A 20,258-nucleotide genomic window follows, 5' to 3' on the forward strand; every position below is an offset into this window, starting at 1 on the left:
CATGTGTACAGGGTGTCCATAAGTCGGGCGTTCGTGACCTGGGGAGAACCTATACATCAGTGCGTCTCTGGGCAGTGACCTGTTAACATGTCGGTCAAGAGAGTGTCTTGGAGACACAAGAGACCGCAGACGCTGGAACCTGGAGCAACACACAATCTGCTGGAGGAACTCAGCAGGTCAGGGAGCGTTCACGGAGGGAGATGGGCAGTCGACGTTTCGGGTCGAGACCCTTCCTCAGGACTGGAAAGGAAGAGGGGAGAGAACTGGTATAACGAGGTGGGGGGAAGGGGTGGGAGCAAGAGCCGGCAGGTGATAGGTGGATCCAGGTGAGTGGGGAGGAGGGCGGGATGATGTCAGAAGCTGGGAGGTGATAGGTGGAAGTGCCAAAGGGCTGAAGAAGATGGAATCTGATAGGAGAGGAGGGTGGAGGTGGGGAGGGGGACTGGTGGGAGGTGTGTGTGGCTGATGGGGACAGGGGGGGGTCAGGAGGATAGAGAAAATGGCAGAGAGGGGAGCGGTTACTGGAAGTTTGAGTGTGTCTTTGTTTGTGTGGAATTTAAAACATCAGGAATGAGAAATGGGATTTGGCCAAGTGGGGTCTTAAGTGGGGTCAACATGTACAGCCGGGGCTGTGAGTATTTCACAGCGATTGGTCAGTGGGGTGGTGAAAGAGCTGGGCAACAGGTTCTGAGAGGTGGCGCCCAGTTTCCACACCGAGTCCTGCATGCCTGGCTGATCCCAGCTTCCATCTCTGAACTGAATCAGTGAAGTAATGTTGGTGTAGGTCTCTGCCGCTTCTTCGGGGCTGACAGGAGTAGATTAGCCCCGGTCACTGCTCTCTGTGCATTGATGTCATGGTAACACCATACATTGCTGAATATCCCACTGATGGTCACAGCCACACATCAGCAACAGTTAGTGTGTGAGCACAGCCAATGGCTGGCTCAAGACCGGAGAGAAAGCCCCCAGAGCAAGGCCCTGGTGATGTGAGGGCTGAAATGTATAACGTGTAGAAACAAGCAGGGTGACGTTGAATGGGGCAAACTTGTTTTTCAGTTTGAGAACGAGCTCATCACTAAACTGGACCAAGAAGTGGAAGGAGGCCGGGGAGACGAGCTGTACAAGATCCTCCTGGAGAAAATGTGAGTGTTGACTGCAGCCACTTCTTCCTCAGGGAGCCCGTAGGTGTGTAGACCAAAGCCCTTCAGTTTTCGACACCTCCACTATGGGGGAAAAGTTTCCTATTTCCCGCCCTATCTATCCCCTTCATAATTTTAGCTTCCTCCACTCCAGCTGAGGCATTCCATCCAGACAACATCCTGGTGAGTCTCGACTGCACCCTCTCCAGTGCAGTCACTTCCTTCTACAATGTGGCGACCAGAGCTGTCCTCTGGCTGTGGTCTAATCAACGGTTCCAAACCACAACCTCCCTGCTTCGTATGTTCAATGCCCCAGATAATGAAGGTAAGTATCTCATAAGCTTTCTTCATCACTTATCCACATGGAGCCACAGGTAGACAGGGTGGTGAAGAAGGCTTATGACATGCCAGCCTTCATCAGTCAGGGCACCGAATATAGAAGTTGGGACGTTATGTTGCAGTTGTACAAGACGTTGGTGAGGAGTATTGTGTTCAGTTTTGGTCACCCCGCTAATGGAAAGATGTCATGAGGCTGGAAAGAGTGAGGAGGAGATTTTTGAGGGTGTCGCCAGGACTTGAGGGACTGAGTTATAGGGAGAGGTTGGACAGGCTAGGACTTCACTCCTTGGAATGTAGGAGACCGAGGGGTGACCTCTATGTCTATAAAATCATGAGGGACATAGATAGAGAGAATGCACACAGTTTTTTACTTAGGGAAAGGGAATCAAGAACTAGAGGGCACAGGTGTAAGGTGAGGGGGGGAGATTTAATAGGGACCCGAGGGACAACTTCTTCACCCAGTATATGGAACGAGCTGCCAGAGGAAGTAGTTGAGGCAGGTAGAATAACAACATTTAAAAGACACTTGGACAGGTAGGAAAGGTTTCGAGGAATATGGGTGAAACACGGGCGAATGGGGCTGGCCTAGGACGAGTTGGGCCGAAGGGCCTGTTTCCGTGCTGCATGACCTGTGCTGCCACTTGCAGGGACCCTTGGACTTGGATACCAAGGTCCCCCTGCTCCTCGCTCCTCCGTCAGGCCATCCGTTCGTGGGTCCCTGACGCTGCGACCAGTGAGGTAACGGAGCGAGCCTGGTCTGAGCTTGACCCACGGCACCACTCCCTCAGTCCAGTGCGGGTGGACAACGGGAGGGAGGACAAAACCACTGAAGTACTTTGTGTCCCCTCTTGCTGCAGCCTGTTGGAGCACTGCAGAAAACACAAGTACCTGGCGGCCTCAGGGGAAGCCTTTGTCCTGCTGGTCACCAGCCTGCTGGAGAACCTGCTCGACTACAGGACCATCATGCACGACGAGAGCAAGGAGAACCAGATGAGCTGCACCGTCAACGTGCTGGTGAGTGTGGGGTGGCCGCGGGGGTGCTGGGTGGGGAACCCGCCGTGCCTGGTTTCAGAGCTTCACCTCCACCCCACCATCGGAATGTGAAAGTAGACCCGCGCTGTAATGAAGCAGACAACGGCAGAATCAAGGAGCGTACAAAAAGTCCTTTATTGTTTAACGCTAACGGGAGTAGGGGTACATGGAGGAGCAAACAGTCAGCGCTGCTCTTCCCTGCACGCGGCCCGACTCAAGGAATACAGGGTTCTTAAATACATTGTTCTCCGGTGGGTGTCCACCTACTGCACAGGCATACCCATATTTGGGTACGCTTGACCAGCTCACGCTACCATTGGTCAAGCTGAGGCTGCTGTGTACAGCCAGACAGGTTAATACATCTTTCACGGTCAGTCACAACTCTGTTTTCTGGTGACTTTGAGGCCCTACAGCTCAGCAACTCCCTTATCACGCCAAGCAGACTAGAGCCGGTGGCTCAAGCTGTTTACCAGTAGAGAGAGAGTAACCCTTTGTTCATCAGAGCTCCCTTCCCATTGTCTTCTGCAGGAAAGGCAGCGTCGAGGAAGTCACATTAACGGTGTTACAGAATGGCTTAGGCTCCACTGCGCTCTGGGGCAACATGGAGCAGGGAGGATCTTAAGGTTTTTGCGGGAGGGGTGCTGTGGGATACGAGGGGCGAGGGACTGCACTCCTGGAGGAGTTGGGATCCTCCATCTGATGGAGGAGTTGGAAGTCAAAAAAAGGGTCCAATGGAGCAATTGAACCCTTCCTAACGGCGGGAGTGTGTCGGTCACCAGAGGGCACAGATCTGAGGTATTTGCAGAGATAAAAACCCTTTACCTGGAGAGTTAGGCCAAAAGGGTAATGGGGACCAGATTCAACTCTTGAGTAACACAGAAGGAGCTGCAGGGAACTCGGCGGGACAGGCAACATCTACAGAGGCAAATGAACAGTCGATGATTTGGGTTGAGACCCTTCATGTCCAGATGAAGGGTCTCAACTCAAAACGTTGCCCATTCCCCTCCCCCCCAACAGATGCTGCCTGACCCGCTGATTTCCTCCAGCGTGTCGTGGGTTGCTGCAGATTCCAGCATCTGCAGTGTCCTGTGTCTCCTCTCTGAAGCAGTTGGTTAAGAATGTAAAGGGCTCTGGGGAGAATGCAGGCGAAGGGAACTAACTGACTGGACCAGCGTAGCTACAGTGGGCCAAATGGTCTCCGTCATGCTCTTAATGTGGCAGTCCCGAAGATACCTTTGAACTAAGGCTATGGTTGCAGTGGATGAAAGGTGTCCCACACTCCAGCTCCTGCAGTACCTCGTGGCCAGGGCTGGAAAGGATTTAAGGTGGCTGACCCACCCTCTGTCACATGGTCCATCTGGGATCAGACATGTAGTTAGTAGTGAGGAGATGACCAACTGATGACATCGATAAATTGCCCCAGCAAGGAATTGACATGATGGGAAGAGGGGGGCAAGGGGAGCTCATCGGGGAAAAAAGTGAAACCACTCCCATTGGAGAACCAATGAAAAGATGCAATTTTCACATCCCTCACAACACGAGACCACTCAGCCCATTGAGTCTCTGCCAGCTCACAGAGCAGTCCCATTCCCCACCGACTTCCCTGCAACCAACTCTGCCTCACGTGACCGTCAGCTCCGCACTGACTTCCACTGTTCTCTCACTCTTTCCTCCCCAGAACTTCTACAAGGAGAAGAAACGGGAGGACATTTATATCAGGTAGGAAGGTTCTTAATCCTGATGTTGACGGCTTTTCCAGGAAGGGCACATGTCTCTGCAGATTAGATTAGATCATTGTCTCATGAATAGCAATATGTGCAATGAAAATGGTATATGTGGTAATGATAAAAACCAATCCAAAACCTATTCCTTCTTTTGAGGCAGGCACGGTAGTGTAGCGGTTAGCGTAACGTTATTACAGCGCCAGCGACCCGGGTTCAATTCTGGCCACTGCTTGTAAGGAGTTTGTACGTTCTCCCCGTGTCTGCGTGGGTTTCCTCCGGGTGCTCCGGTTTCCTCCCACATTCCAAAGACGTACGGGTTAGGAAGTTGTGGGCGTGCTATGTTGGCGCCGGAAACGTGGCGACACTTGAGGGCTGCCCCCCGGAACACTCTAAGTGAAAGATGCATTTCACTGTGTGTTTCGATGTACATGTGACTAATAAAGAAATCTTATCTTAAATAAATACAACAACGAGCAGAAAACAGCAGAATGGTGCAAAGATTCAGAATCAGGTTTATTATCGCTGACGTATGTTGTGAAATGTTTTGTGGCAGCAGTACAGTGCAAGACATAAAGACATAAAAATTACTCTAAGTTACAGAAATAAATAAATAGTGCAAAAGAGGAATAACGAGGTCGTGTTCATGGACCGTTCAGAAATCTGATGGTGGAGGGGAAGAAGCTGTTCCTGAAGTATTGAGTGTGGGTCTTCAGGTTCCTGTACTTTCTGTAGAAATTTGCAAGAGTCTTTGGTGAATCTCCTCAAACTCCTAACTTAGCAGAGCTGCTGGCGTGCCTTCTTCGTGATTGCATCAATGTTTTGGGCCCAGGATAGATCCTCTGGGATGTTGACACCCAGGAACTTGAAGCTGCTCACCTTTCCCACTGCTGAGCCCTCAATGAGGACTGGTGTGTGTTCTCCCGACTTCCCCTTCCTGAAGTCCACAATCAGTTCCTTGGTCTTGCTGATGTTGAGCACGAGGTCGTTGTTGCGACACCACTCAACCAGCCGATCTATCTCACTCCGGTACGCCTCCTCATCACCATCTGAGATTCTGCCAACAACAGTGGTGTCATCGTCAAATTTATAGTTGTAGTGCAACACATCTGAGGTAGTGCAAAAAGAAACGCTAAAGTGGCAATAACGGAAGAGGTAGAATTAAGGGTTCGAGAACATGGCAGTACCACCGGGAAGGGGACGTGAGAGAGGCGATTGGTTCAGGAGTCTGACAGCAGTGGGGAAGAAGCTGTCCTTGAGTCTAGACATCCGGGCTTTCGAGCTCCTGTATCTTCTCCCAGAAGGTGGTAGAGAGAAAAGCTTGTACAAGGCATGTAATCCACACCAGGTGATGTGTTGCTATAAACCATCTTGTGAGATATTTTAACTCATTACTGAGTTCTTCTGGAGAAAAAAAACTGCTTTAGATCTTCAAAATAATTAGTGGCTTTAAGCAAACTATTGAACTTGAATGTTGGAGGGCAGGAATTTAAAAAGTTATTTTGTCCTGATCAATCTAAGTAACGTTATACAAAAGAAAAATACCTTAAATTCATCGATGCATCATAGAAAGCATCCTATCTGGATGCATCACGGCTTGGTATGGCAACTGTTCTGCCCAGGACCGCAAGAAACCACAGAGAGTGTGGACACAGCCCAGCGCATCACGGAAACCAACCTCCCCTCCTTGGACTCTGCCTTTACCTCTTGTTGCCTTGGTGAAGCAGTTAACCTAATCAAAGACCCCACCCACCCGGGTCATTCTCTCTTCTCTCCTCTCCCATCAGATAGAAGATACAGGAGCCTGAGGGCACGTACCACCAGACTTAAGGACAGCTTCTATCCCACTAAGACTATTGAACTGTTCCCTTATACGATGAGATGGACTCTGACCTCACCATCTACCTTGTTGTGACCTTGCACCTTATTGCACTGCACTTTCTCTGTAGCTGTGACACTTTACTCTGTACTGTTATTGTTTTTACCTGTACTACCTCAATGTAACTGCACTGTGGAATGAATTGACCTGTACGATCGGTATGCAAGACAAGTTTTTCACTGTACCTTGGTACAAGTGACAATAATAAACCAATACCAATATGTGATGAAATCAGAAAGTTCTGGAGAAATTCAATAGCTCAGGCACATCTGTGGAGAGGGAAACACAACATTTCAGGTTAACTGAATGGAGGACGCTCGGTGGAGGGAGTTACAGATTCTGAGGACACACGGGAAGTGAGTGGCTGGGAGGGATGTAAGAGCAGGAGAGGCTGGGGTGTAATTTGCAGAGAGTAAGAGCAAGGAGTCTGCAGAGAACAAGCTGCAGTCTGATCAGCAGATAACGAAAATCAACAGTGAAATCAGGCCTGGAGATTGGAAGGGTAAGCAGTGGTGTAATCTCTGTGTATTGCCTCCATCAGGTATCTATACAAACTGCGCGATCTGCATCGAGACTGTGAGAATTACACTGAGGCTGCCTACACGCTGCTCCTTCACGCAGAGCTGCTCCAGGTAGGTTACTGGGCTGCCCAGATCCCTTGGTCTTGTCCCAGAGAAATACAGGCTCACTCATCGAAGTCCTGGTGGGCATCCTCGGGTCTTAAAAGCAGTGGCTGGTGAGTTGGGGACACCAGAGACTGCAGATGCTGGAGTCTGGAGCGACACACAACCTGCTGCAGGAACTCAGCGGGTCAGGCAGCATCTGTGGGGGGAAGTGGGCAGTCGACTCTCCAGATGAAGGTTCTCGACCTGAAATGGCCACTGTCTGGTTCCCGTCACGGATCCTGCCATCACAGTTCCTCTCACAGTTTGATTTTTGACCAGTGAGATAGTTGATGCAATGGTCTGAATTTTCTAAAATTCCCCAGAAGGTTCCAATAGATTGGAAAATTACAAATGTAACTGTTTTATTCAGAAAGGCAGGGAGACGGCAGACAGGAAGCTACCGGCCATTTAGATTAACATCGTCTACGGGGAACACATTGGAAGCTTTGTTAAAAATGATATAGCAGGGCATGATGGTTGTCCTTCAAGCTCCCAGGTGTAAGTATCACGAACAGTTCGTCCTGGTCCAACCATGTTGACACTGTGGCCAAAGCACACCAACGCCTCTACTTCCTCAGATGGCGAAGGAAATTCGGCATGTCCCGATGACTCTTACCCAATTTTACGGATGCACCGTAGAAAGCATCATTTGCAGATGCATCACGGCTTGTTACGGCAACTGCTCTGCCCGAGACCACAAGAAACTGCAGAGAGTTGTGGATGCAGCCCAGCACATCACACAAACCAGCCTCCCCTCCACGGACTCTTGTCTACACTTCCCGCTGCCTCAGTAAAGCAGCCAACGTAATCATAGACCCCACCCACCCTGGTCATTCCCTCTTCTCCCCCCTCCCGTCGGACGGAAGATACAAAAGCTTGAGAACAAGCACCACCAGGATCAAGGACAGCTTCTATCCCACTGTTATCAGACTCTTGAACAGACCCCTCATATGCTAGAGATGAACTCCTGATCTCCCAATCTACCTCAACAGGGCCCTTGCACCTTATTGTCTGCCGCACTGCACTTTCACTGTAACTGCAACACTATATTCTGCATTCTGTTGTTAGATCACAGAACATAGTAAAACTACAGCACAATTCAGGCCCTTCGGCCCACAAAGCTGTGCCATACATGTCCCTACCCTAGAAATTACTAGGCTTACCCGTAGCCCTCTATTTTTCTAAGCTCCATGTACCTATCCAAAAGTCTCTTGAAAGACCCTATCGTATGCGCCTCCACCACCGTTGCCGGCAGCCCGTTCCACGCACTCACCACTCTCTGAGAGAAAAACTTAACCCTGACATCTCCTCTATACCTACTCCCCAGCACCTTAAACCTATGTCCTCTTGTGGCAACCATTTCAGCCCTGGCGAAAAGCCTCTATCTACCCGATCGATGCCTCTCATCATCTTATATACCTGTATCAGGTCCCCCCTTATCCTCCGTCGCTCCAAGGAGAAAAGGCTGAGTTCCCTCAACTCCCTGAGCTCCGCATTCCAGGCAGCATCCTTGTAAATCTCCTCTGCACCCTCTCTATGGCTTCCACATCCTTCCTGTAGTGAGGCGACCAGAACTGAGCACAATACTCCAAGTGGGGTCTGACCAGGGACCTACATAGCTGCAACAATACCTCACGGCTCCTAAATTCAATTCCCCGATTGATGAAGGACAATACACCATATGCCTTCTTAACCACAGAGTCAACCTGCGCAGCCACTTTGGGCGTCCTTTTGTTTTCCTTTTGTACTGCCTTGAGGTATTTGTATCCAGAATGATCTGTGTGGATAGCACGCAAACAAATGCTGTTCACTGTATCTCAGTACATGCGACAATAATGATGTAATTCCAGTTCCAGTAATCAGGCAGTCAGCATTGGGGAAATCACATTTGATCAATTTATTGGAGACCTTTGAACAAGTAACTTGTGCTGTGGATCAGGGAAATGCCACCTTGTTTCTCAGAAGGCGTTTGATTAAATGTTGTATCAAAGGTTATTGCAGAAAATAAATGCTCATTGGCCTGGGTATAAGACAACATCGATGTACAGAGGGATCTTGGGGTGCAAGTCCAGAGCTCCCTGAAAGTGGCCACGCACAGATAGGGTGGTGTATAGCGTACTTGCCTTCATTGGTTGGGGAATTAAGTAGGAGAGTAAGGAAGTCATGTTGCAGCTGTATAAAACTTTGGTTAGACTCCGTGTGTAATTCTGGTCGCCCCATTACAGGGAGGATGTGGAGGCTTTGGAGAGGGTGCAGAAGAGGTTCACCAGGATGCTGCTTGGATTAGAGGGGATGAGCTATAAGGAGAGGTCGGACAAATTTGGGTTGTTTTCTCCGGAGCGTCGGAGGCTGAGGGGAGACCTGATGGAAGTGATGAGAGGCATAGATAGGGTAGACAGTCAGGGTATAAGATTATGAGGGCATAAAATAGGGTATAAGATTATGAGAGGCATAGATAGGGTAGACAGTCAGAATCTTTTCCCCAGGGTAGAAATGTCAAATACTAGAGGACGTGTGTTTAAGGTGAGGGGGGAAAGTTTAAAGGAGATGTGTGGGGCAAGTTTTTTTTCCACAGAGAGCACTGGGTTGCCAGGGGTGGTGGTGGAGGCAGATACGATAGAGGTGTTTAAGGGGCTTTTACACAGACGCATGAACGTGCAGAGAATGGAGGGATATGGATCACGTCCAGGCTAGAAGAGACTTAATTTGATTTGGTATCGTGTTCTGCACAGACGTGGTAGGCTGAAGGGCCTGTTCCTGTGCTGCACTGTTCTATGTTCTATAACCAGTGATGTGCCACAGGGATCAGTTTAGGGTCTTGACTGTTTTCAATTTATATCCGTGGCTTAGACGAAGCTTCCAAAGGTGCGGTTACTTGTTGATCACCCAAAAATAGGGAGGAAAGTAAGCTGCAGAAAGGGTACAAAGGGATATGGAAAGGTTAAGTGAGTGTACAAAGGAGAATAATGTGAGAAAGTGTGCTTTTTGATAGAAGAAGTCAAAAAAATTAAGAAGCATTTTATCTAAATGGTGAGCTCTGAGACACAGAGGGATCTGGGTGACCCGGTGTGTGATTTGCAAAAGACAAGTATGTAGGTACTGCAAGTAATTAGGAAGGTTGTCGGGATGATTGTGTTTACTGCTGGGGGAGTGAATACAAATCCAGGGAGGTTTTGCTTCAGTTCCATAGGGCACTGGTGAGACCAAGTCTGGAGCACCCTGCACAATACCGGTCTCAGTATTTAGGAAAGGGATGCTCATGTGTTGGAAATAGTTCAGAGGAAGTTTACTGGACCACCGTATCCACTGGAGTTTAGAAAAGTGAGAGGGGTCAACCAAAACATGCAAGGTCCAGAGAGTCTTGGCAGGGTGAACAGAAAGGATATTTCCTCTTGGGGAGGGAATCCAGAACTCTGGGTCATGTTGAAAAGTAAGGGGCTGCCCATTTAAGAGAGGGATGAGGTGAATATTTCTCTCAAAGGATTCTGAATGTACAAAGCCTGGTTAGTAAGTTTGCGGATGATGTGGTACCGTAGACGATGAAGGAGGTTGTCAAGAATTACAGGGGGATCTTGATCAGCTGGGTAAGTGGGCCCAGGAACGGCAGACGGCGTTCAATTCAGATAAGTGTGACGTGTTACATTTTGGGAAGTCAAACCAGGGCAGGACTTTCAGAGTGAATACATAGAACATTACAGCACAGTACAGGCCCTCCGGCCCACAATGTTGTGCCGACAATTTTATCCTGCTCTAAGATCTATCTAACCCTTCCCTCCCACATAGCCCCCCATTTCTCTATCATTCATGTGCCTATCTAAGAGTCTCTTAAATGTCCCTAATGTATCTGCCCCCACCACCTCTGCTGGCAGTGTGTTTCACGTACCCACCACTCTCCGTGTAAAAAAAAAACTTACCTCTGACATCCCCCTTATACCTTCCTCCAATCACCTTAAAATTATGCCCGTCGTGTTAGCCATTTTCGCCATGGGGAAAATGTCTCTGACTGTCCACTCGATCTATGCGCCTCGTCATCTTATACACTTCTATCAAGTCACCTCTCATCCTCCTTTGCTCCAAAGAGAAAAGCCCTAGCTCACTCAACCTGTCCTCATAAGACATGCTCTCCAATCCAGGCAACATCCTGGTGGTGAAGAAGGCTTTTTGGAACGTTGGCCTTCATCAGTCAGGGCATTGAGTATGGGAGTTGGGACATTATGTTGCAGTTGTACTAGTTGTTGGTGAAGCCACACTTGGAGGAATGGGTACAGTTTTGGTTGCCCTGTTATAGGACAGACGTGGTTTAACTGGAAAGAGTGCAGAGGAGATTCACGAGGATGCTGCCAGGACTCGAGGGCCTGAGTTATAGGGAGAGGTTGGCCAGGTTAGGTCTTTATTCCTTGGAATGTAGGAAACTGAGGGGTGACCTTATAGAGGTGTATAAAATCATGAGGGACATAGAGTGAACGCACACAGTCTTTTTCCCAGGGAAAGGGAACTAAAAACTAGAGGGCATAGGTTTAAGGTGAGAGGGGAAAGATTTAAAATTGACCTGAGGGACAAGGTCTTCACGCAGAGGGTGGTGAGTGTATGGAACGAGCTGCCAGAGGAAGTGGGTGAGGCAGGTACAACAGCAACATTCAAAAGGCGTTTGGATAAATACGTGGATAGGAGAGGGTTAGAAGGATATGGGCCGAACGTGGGCAAATGGGACTAAGCTTGGTGGTCACCGTGGTCAGTACGGACAAGTTGGGCCGAAGGGCCTGTTTCCGTGCTGTAATACTCTATGAATCGTTGGAACCCTCTTTCTCCAAGGGCAGCGGGAGCAGTTTTAAAATATTTTCCAGCAGAGGTAGATAGATTGTTGATGAAGGGCGGAGGGTTATGGGGTAGTTGGGAATGTAGATCAGCCAGGATCTCGTTAAGTGGTGGGACAGGTTTGAGGGTCAGAGTGGCCTACTCCTGACTGGAGCATTCCAGTGTACGTTACACAGTTGCAGCCTGACATCCTTGGACTGAAGCTCACTGACGGAACGTTAAGGGTCTCGCCCTGTCCTACGTCAGGGAGTTGTATCTGAGTCTTGCTGTGCTCTTGCCCACAGTGGTCGGACCAGCCCTGTGCTGCTCACCTCATCCACAGGGAGGACTACCAGGCCTTGACCAACCGTGAGCTGAAGGAAAAGCTGTACCAGGAGATCATCCACTACTGTGACAGGGGCAAGGTCAGTGCACGGGGACATCCCTCGCTCCAGGGCTGACGAGTGGTGACCCCCGACACACGGTGACCCCTGACATTCTGTAACCTCCCCGCCACAGTAACCCCAACGCATGTTGACCCCTGACGCATGTTGACCCCTGACACACGGTGACCCCTGACATTCTGTAACCTCCCTGATGCATGGTGACCCCGACACATGGTGATCCCTGACACCTGTCCCAGTGTGTGGCCCCTAACTCAGTGTGTGACCCCCACCCCAGTGTGTAACCCCTGACCCCACACTGGGGCAGGTGTCAGGGGTCACGTGTTGGGGGTCGCCATGTGTCAGAGGTGACAGTGTGTGACCCCAGCAGTCGACAGAGGTGGGGACGAAGGGCAGGGCAGCCGGACGAAGACCTGACCCCGTTCCTTCCCTCTGGCTCCAGATGTGGGAGAGCGCCATCAGGCTGAGCAAGGAGCTGGCCGCCATGTACGAGATCGAGGTCTTCGAGTATGAGGAGCTGAGCCACCTCCTGGTGAGGGCGAACGGACCAGGGAGGTGGGGCGGTGTCCTGGGGGAGGGGGGAGAGGTCCCGGGGCAGGGGGGAAGGTCCTGGGGGGGGGGGGTGTGGGGGAATGTCCGGGGGGGGAGAGGGCAAGGGGAGGTCCTGGGGGGAGGGGGGAGGAGAGGTGCCGGGGGGAGGGGGAAGGTCCTGGGGGAGGGGGGGGGAGAGCAAGGGGAGATTGTCCTGGGGGAGAGGGGAGAGGTTGTCCCAGGGGAGATAGTGAGGAGGGAAGGGGGAGAGGTTGTCCCGGGGGAGGGGGGAGAGTGAGGGGGGAAGGTCCTGGGGGAGGGGGTTGGGTTGATCCCAGGCAGAGGTCCCTCTCCAGTCTGGGCTGCACCCACACTGACCTCTCACCTCCCGTTGCAGAAGCAGCAGGCCAGGTTTTACGAGAACATCATGCAGGTGATGAGACCCCCACCCGAGTACTTCGCCGTCGGCTTCTACGGGCAAGGATTCCCCTCCTTCCTGCGGGTGAGCGTGGTCCGTCTGAGGGCACAGCCCACCCTCCCCCCTCCTCCCTCCACCCCCCCCCACTCCCTCCAGACTGGGACCCTCAAACTGACCCACACCAGTGGGGGGATAGGGTGGGTGTGGGAAGGCCACAGGGTCACTGCCCCACCACCCTCTTCCTCACGCCATTCCTCCCTCCATCGCTCACTCCCTCACTCTGTCCCTCACTCTCTCTCTCCATCGCTCACTCCTTCACTCCTGCAGTCCATCCCTTACTCCCCCTCCCTCCCCTCTCCCTCCCTCTCCCTCCCTCCCTACCCCTCCCCGTCCCTCACTCACTCCCTCCCTCTCCCTCTCCCTGTCTCTCTCTTCCTCACTCCGTCCCTCCCTCACTCCGTCCCTCGCTCACTCCCTCCCTCTCCCTCTCCCTGTCTCTCTCTCCCTCACTCCGTCCCTCGCTCACTCCCTCCCTCTTTCCTCACCTCTCCCTTTTCCTCCCTTCTACCCTCTCCCCACCCTGTCTCCTCTCCCTCTTCTTTGACCCCCCCCCCCCTTCCCCCGCAGGACAGTGCCATCCTTGGGTCGAGGACACACTGCTGCCCCCTCCACCTTTCCCTCGCTGGGATCCCATTGACTGAAGCGCAGCGGCCGCGCCCCCTGTGGGCCGACATCACCGCTGATTGGCTGGTTGCCAACACACCCTGGCCAATGGCCACAGCCACTGTCCACCCCACTCGGACACTAACCCCCCCCTCCCCATCCCCTCTCGTCCCCAGAACAAGATGTTCATTTACCGGGGGAAAGAGTATGAGCGTTACGAGGACTTCCGCCTGAAGCTAGCCACCCAGTTCCCCAACGCGGAGAAGATGACCAGCACCTCCCCACCCAGCGAGCAGCTGAGGAACTCGCCCCAGCAGTGTATCCTTTGTCCGTGGAACGGGAGGGATGGTGGTGGGGGCAGAGTCACTGCTGGGGGCTTTGTCCGTGAAACTGCAACGGGGAAGAGAGGGGATTGTCTCCCAACACTTCAGAAACATCTGGATGAGCACCTGAATCACCAAGTCATAGAAGGCCACAGAAGATGGGGTTAGTACAGGTGGGACAATGGCTAGCATGGACAAGGTGGGCCAAAGGGCCTGTTTCTGTGCTCTGTGGCTCTGTTACTCTATCAGACTGGGGGCTTTGTCTATGGGGTGTCAAACAATGGGATTGTTTAAGGTGGGAGGGGAGAGATTTAATAGGAACCTGAGGGGCAACTTTTGCCCCCAGAGGGTGGTCCGTACATGGAACGAGCTGCCAGAGGAAGTGGTTGAGGCAGGCACATTAACAACATTTAAAAGGCGCTTGGACAGGTACATGGATAGGAAAGGTTTAGAGGGATATGGGCCAAACGCAGGCAAATGGGACTAGCTCAGATGGGAATCTTGGTCAGCATGGACCAGTTGGGCCGAAGGGCCTATTTCTGTCCTGTATGGGATGGGTTAAGGGCAGCATCAGTGGGCCTTGATCTGCCAGCATTCCTTCCCTCCCTCTCCTGCATCACTGAGCTGTTGCTCTGAGCAACCACCTGACGTTTAGGTCACGGTGAGAGGCCTCGGTTGAACTGTACAATGTCCGTGAGCGAAGGGTGGAGTGATTGAACCACCAGGCCAGAGTTCTGGCCCACTGATCCAGAGGCAAAGTTCAAATCCCACCCAGAATGCCAGGAATGTTGGTTCAAGTAGTGAAATAAATCTGGAATAAAAGCTGGCCTCGGTAACGGTGGCCACGGTGCTAACAGCTTGTCGGTTAAACACCCTGCTGGTTCACCAATGTTCCTCAGGGAAGGAACTCGTCCCTCCCCACCCTGTCCGACTGCGTGGAGCTGCACGGACACTAATAGGATCAACCTTCCCTGGGCCAGGAAAGTGGCATTGCCACCAATGTACTCAGCGGCTCGGGCAGCATCTGTGGAGGGAAATGGACAGTCAATATTTTGGGTCGAGACCTTTCATCTGGAATTTATCCCTTCGACAGCTCTGATGAAGGGTCTCGACACGAAACATTCCCCTCCACAGATGCTGCCTGACCCGCTGAGTTCCTCCAGCAGTTGGTTTGATGCTCAAGATTCCAGCTTCTGCTCTCTCTTCTGTCTCCGTTGCCTGTGTCGTGCTCGCCCCACGAAGGGACGAATGGAAGAACATCTTCACCGACAGGCAGCAGGTTCCCAGCCAGGAGCGCCGGTCTAACAGAGAGCCTTCTCCCTCCCCCCGAGCACTGAATTCAGAAGGAACACAGAGACTAGCATTTACTGCCTGACCCCAATCCCCGGTGGTGAGCTGCTGCCTTGAATCACCCTCGACAGCTTCATGTCAACACGGGACCCAGTGGTGCAGCAGTTACAGCTGCTGCCTCACCGCTCCAGAGACCCGTGTTCGATCCCGACCTCGGGTGCTGTCTGCGTGGAGTTTGCACGTTCTCCCTGTTTCCCCCCCCCCCCCCCCCCCCCCCCCGGGTGCTCCCGTTTCCTCCCACATCCCAAAGACGTGTCGGTTGGTGGGTTAATTGGTCACTGTAGGTTGTCCCTACTGTGTAGGTGAGGGGTAGAATCTGGGGGGAGTTGAGGGGGATGTGGGGAGAATGAAATGGGATCAGTGTAGTGTTGGTGTAAGTGGTTGTTTGATGGTCGATATGGACTCAGTGAGCCATGACTCACATCTGATTGGCTGCTGAGCCCTTTTAGAAGGCAGTGAAGTGTCAGTCAAAGAGTCATACAGCACTGAAACAGGCCCTTCGGCCCAAATGGTCCATGCCAACCAAGATTCCCACCTAAACTAATCCCATTTGCCTGCGTTTGGCCCCTATCCCTCTAAACCTTTCCAACCCATGTCATGGTGAGACTGCTGTGGGTTCAGGCTCATATAAAGCTCTGACCCACTTTGGAAATTCTCTTCCCTGAAGACATTTCCGAAGAACCAGGGTGGTTTTCTATCAGAAATCAGCAGAATGGTGAGCACTGTTATCGAAGTGAGGTGTTTAATTGACAAGAGTTTATATTCCGCCCATTTGACACAAGGGGATTTGAACTTGTGTCTCAAGGTCAGTGGTCCGGCTCCCGGTGCCGTGCCCCTGCTCGGGAGGAGAGGCCGAGGGAACGTCAGTGGGGTGCCGTTACGTTCTGACGTGGAGCACAGTAAGCTCAGCGGTTCTGTTCCCTGACCCAGTGCTCAGATGTCCAGTGCTTCACTGTGAAGCCGGTTCTTGATCTCCCATTGCAGTACAAGGACAAGCCTGTTCCAGAGCAGATCTTAAAGTAAGTGGACTTCTCCGCGCGTGGCTTTCCCACCTCGTTGCTCGGTCATCTGCTGACATGGTGCTCTCAGGTCAGACTCCTGAGCCGCTGGGCAGTGTGTGACATGGAGGGTTAGGGTTGATCTCTGAGAGTGGCATCGTCTGAACTCCCAATGGGACTGCTCTTTGCCCTAACATTGGGGGGTCAGTAAATGAAACTTGATTCGGGCGTCAGAATGGCGTGACGTGGGTTCGATCCTGACCTCCTGTGCTGTCCATGTGGAGTTTGCCCGTTCTCCCTGTGACCTGGCTTCTGGTGCTCAAGTTTCCTCCCACATCCTCAAGACGTGCGGGTTGGTGGGTTAATTGGCCACTGTGAATTGCCCCCTTTGTGTGTAGGTGAGGGGTAGAATCTGGGAGGAGTTGATGGGAATGTGGGGAGAACAGCTTATGAGAGGCATAGACAGCCGGTATCTTTTTCCCAGGGTCGAAATGTCTAGAGAGCTTGCATTTAAGCTGAGAAGGGGTAAGTTCAAAGGAGATGTGTGAGGCAAGTTTTTTTTTACACAGAGAGTGGTGGGTGCTTGGAATGTGCTGCCAGGGGTGGTGGAGGCAGATACGATAGAGGCATTTAAGGGGCTCTTAGATAGGCAGATGAATGTGCGGAGAATGGAGGGATGTGGACATTCTGCAGGCAGAAGGGATTAGTTTAGTTCGGCTTTTAATTGATAATTTAGTTAGTTCAGCACAACATTGTGGGCCGAAGGGCCTGTTCCCGTGCTGTGCCGTACTATGTCCTAATAGAACGGAATTAGCTTGATAGTCAGCACAAATTTGGTGGGCCGAAGGGCCTGTTTCCGTGACTATAATTAATTTCTTTAAGGCCGTGTAACCCAGGTGATTGGGCAAGTCACACGGGCCAGGTCCCACCAAGAGATGTTTGACGTAACTGGGGTAATATTCAGGAAGGGGGGGGAGTGGGATGAATCAGACATAGTTCCAGATACGTCACCTGTACCTGCTGGCTCAAGTAGAGCTTATTGCCATGTGCACAAGTACAGTGAGGTACAGGTAACAGTGAAACACTTGCTCACAGCAGCATCACAGGCACGTAGGTACAGAAAACACACACAGTATAAATTATACATAAATTATGCAAGACAGTGAAGGGAGAGAGGAAAAAAGTGTGGAAAAACAAGCACAATCAGAGACAAGTCCACGGCAGTGCAAGAGGGAGTCCGTAGTGTTCCGTGGCTGAGGTAGTGATTCGGGTTGTGCAGGTTGGTTCAAGAACCGAATGGTTGAAGGGAAGGAACTGTTCCTGAACCTGGTGGTGTGGGGACTTCAGGCTTCTGTACCTCCCGCCCGATGGTAGCAGTGAGAAGAGGGCATGGCCCGGATGGTGGGGATCCTTGATGACAGGCGCCTCCTGTAGGTGCTGTCAGTGGTGGGGAGGGCCGTGCCCGTGATGGACCGGGCTGCGTTCACATTGTTCTCTAATTAACCGGCACCACCAACCTCCGGGCAGGAGGAGGATAAAGTAGGCAGGGAAGGAGTAAATGCACCTTTCACAGCGGGCTGCGTATCTCAAACAAGGGTTGAGCTCAGCCCGATTTGGGAAGGTCCGTTGAGTATCGGATACCTTCACCTTGTTTTACTCTCGACAGCTTCTATCGAGCCAATGAAGTACAGCAGTTTCAGTACTCCCGACCTTTCCACAGAGGAGAGAAGGATCCAGACAACGAGTTTGCGGTAAGGCATATGCGCGGTACGGAGTCGGTCCTGCGTTGAGCCTCATTCTCCCAGGCTGCTCGCTCGCACACTCGATCCCTACCCCTTGACATTTGTTAAACAGGGAATAAAGAAACCTCATTCTTCCCAACAGGTGGTGCATAACCCTGAACCCTTAACCTTTGGTGCTGACAATAAGAATCAGAGAATTCTTGCAGGTTGAGAGTTTTCCCACTGTTTGTCCTCGTTGCCTGACGGAAATGAATCCCTGTGAATTTGAATTAGGTGCATCCAGAGGTCAGGAGAGGGTAACCAGTAACCTTCGCCGGCTAAACTTTGGACTTTCCTTTGCAGACTATGTGGATTGAACGAGTGACGTACACAACGGTGTACAAATTTCCCGGTATTCTGCAGTGGTTTGAGGTGAAGACTGCCACATTGGTAAGCTTTATCCTTTGATTTTAACATCGGATTTTCACCAACAGATTTTATTGAGAAGTTTCCACAATGATGAGGCCATTTAGCCCAACCCACTCCAAGCAGCCAGTGGCCCTGAGGCCAATGGCCAGGGAACGTGATCACACTATGCCAGTTATTTTCCAATCGAAACTTGATTATCTTTCTCAGAGTGGCCATTTCCGAGCCGTCTTGTGTCACTCTGGAGATGTGGGGCATTTCCATAGCAGGGACACACACTATTCCTTGCACAGATCTCCTTTCTGAGAATTCAAGGCAAACAAAGACCAGGTTGTCCTGTGAAGCTGCCATCAGGCAGGAGGTACATAGAACAGTACAGCACAATACAGGCCCTTCGGCCCACAATGTTGTGCCGACCTTTAAACCTCGCCTAAGACTATCTAACCTCTTCCTCCCAGTATTTTAAATTCCTCCATATGCTTATCTAGTAATCTCTTGAATTTGATCAATGTACCTGCCTCCACCACCGCCCCAGGAGCCTGAAGACCCACACATCACGGTTCAACAACAGCTTCTTCCGCACTGCCGTCGGGTTCTTGAACCCACCTGGAAAACCCAACGCTGCCTCGAACAATATTCCTTTCTGTCTGTCAGTTTGCACTAATCTCCTTGTGTTTATTTTGTCTTATAAGTTATGTATAATTTATGTTAATTTAAGTTCATGTTAACTGATGTCTATAATGTACTGTACTGCTGCTGCAAAAAGCTAATTTTCAAGGCATTTATACCCAGGGTATGTATGCCTGTGACTATAAACTTGAACTTGGTGGTGGCAGACAGAATAGTGGCATTTAAGAAGCATTTAGGCAGGCACCGGAACTTCCAGGGAACAGAGGGATGGGGATCACGTGCAGGCAGATAGATTTAGTTTAATTTGGCATCATGGTCGGCACAGACATGGTGGGCCGAAGGGCCTGTTCCTGTGCTGCACTGTTCTAGGTTCCATGTCTGATGCCCTCCTCAGTCGAGCAGCCCGGTTGGCTGACATGGGGAGGAACGGCCGCTGAGGCAAGTTCCTCTGGAGCGGGTTGCTTGGTGTTCAAGGAGAGAAAGTCAGGAGGGTGGTAAATGAATAAAAGAGGAGAGGAGGCTAAACGATTCCCCACTCTGCACCCAGGAGGAGATCAGCCCGCTGGAGAATGCCATAGAAACCATGGAGCGGACCAATGAGAAGATCAGTAACATGGTGCAGCAGTACGCCTGGGACAGGTCCCTGCCGGCCCACCCCCTCTCCATGCTCCTCAACGGGATCGTTGACGCAGCCGTGATGGGTGGATTCGCGAACTACGAGAAGGTAGGCGAGCTGAGAAACAACTCTCAGGTAACTGGCCAACTTGGCGCTGAGCATAGGGAAGATGTTTCCCATCTGATTGCCCTGCTGTTGAGCTGCTTGGAGGGTACACTGTGCTGGGGTGGGGTGGGGTAGGGCTTTAGCTGTGTTGTTCACCCTGGGGGTGGGGACTGCTTGCTGGAGGGCTTTCTATTCATCGAATCGTTTCTTGTTTTTCATTCTTCAGGCCTTCTTCAGTTCCAAGTACATGCAGGAACATCCCGAGGACCAGGAGAAGATAGACACCCTGAAGCAACTCATTGCCTTACAGGTGCGCTTCCTTGATAAAGATCAAGGAATTGACGGTGATGGGGAACTGGAACATGGGGAAGTGAGGTCAGTGTAGATCAGCCATGGTCACATTGAACTGTGGGGTGGGCTTGAGGGCCCTGCTGGCCTATTTTCTCATCTTCTTGAGTCTCTTAACTCCCATTGCCAAATCTGGTCTCTGTAGTCTCTCGACGC

At 51.4% G+C, this 20,258-nt stretch overlaps 1 protein-coding gene across 3 annotated transcripts in view; it reads left to right on the plus strand.

Annotated features, from left to right (window-relative positions):
- dock5 (dedicator of cytokinesis 5) overlaps positions 1-20,258 on the plus strand; it is a 141,164-nt gene that overhangs the window by 108,304 nt on the left and 12,602 nt on the right. For all 3 annotated transcript variants that reach the window (XM_052040774.1, XM_052040775.1, XM_052040776.1), the window contains 13 exons: positions 1,057-1,142; positions 2,336-2,492; positions 4,189-4,229; positions 6,652-6,742; positions 11,875-11,994; positions 12,416-12,505; positions 12,902-13,006; positions 13,762-13,903; positions 16,196-16,277; positions 17,923-18,007; positions 18,341-18,427; positions 19,581-19,757; positions 19,981-20,064. In XM_052040774.1, the coding sequence (XP_051896734.1) occupies positions 1,057-1,142; positions 2,336-2,492; positions 4,189-4,229; positions 6,652-6,742; positions 11,875-11,994; positions 12,416-12,505; positions 12,902-13,006; positions 13,762-13,903; positions 16,196-16,277; positions 17,923-18,007; positions 18,341-18,427; positions 19,581-19,757; positions 19,981-20,064 (1,347 nt within the window). The remainder of the gene's footprint in view (positions 1-1,056; positions 1,143-2,335; positions 2,493-4,188; positions 4,230-6,651; positions 6,743-11,874; positions 11,995-12,415; positions 12,506-12,901; positions 13,007-13,761; positions 13,904-16,195; positions 16,278-17,922; positions 18,008-18,340; positions 18,428-19,580; positions 19,758-19,980; positions 20,065-20,258) is intronic.

This window comes from Pristis pectinata, chromosome 29 (assembly GCF_009764475.1).
Source record: "Pristis pectinata isolate sPriPec2 chromosome 29, sPriPec2.1.pri, whole genome shotgun sequence".
In the NCBI taxonomy this organism is placed as follows: Eukaryota; Metazoa; Chordata; class Chondrichthyes; order Rhinopristiformes; family Pristidae; genus Pristis; species Pristis pectinata.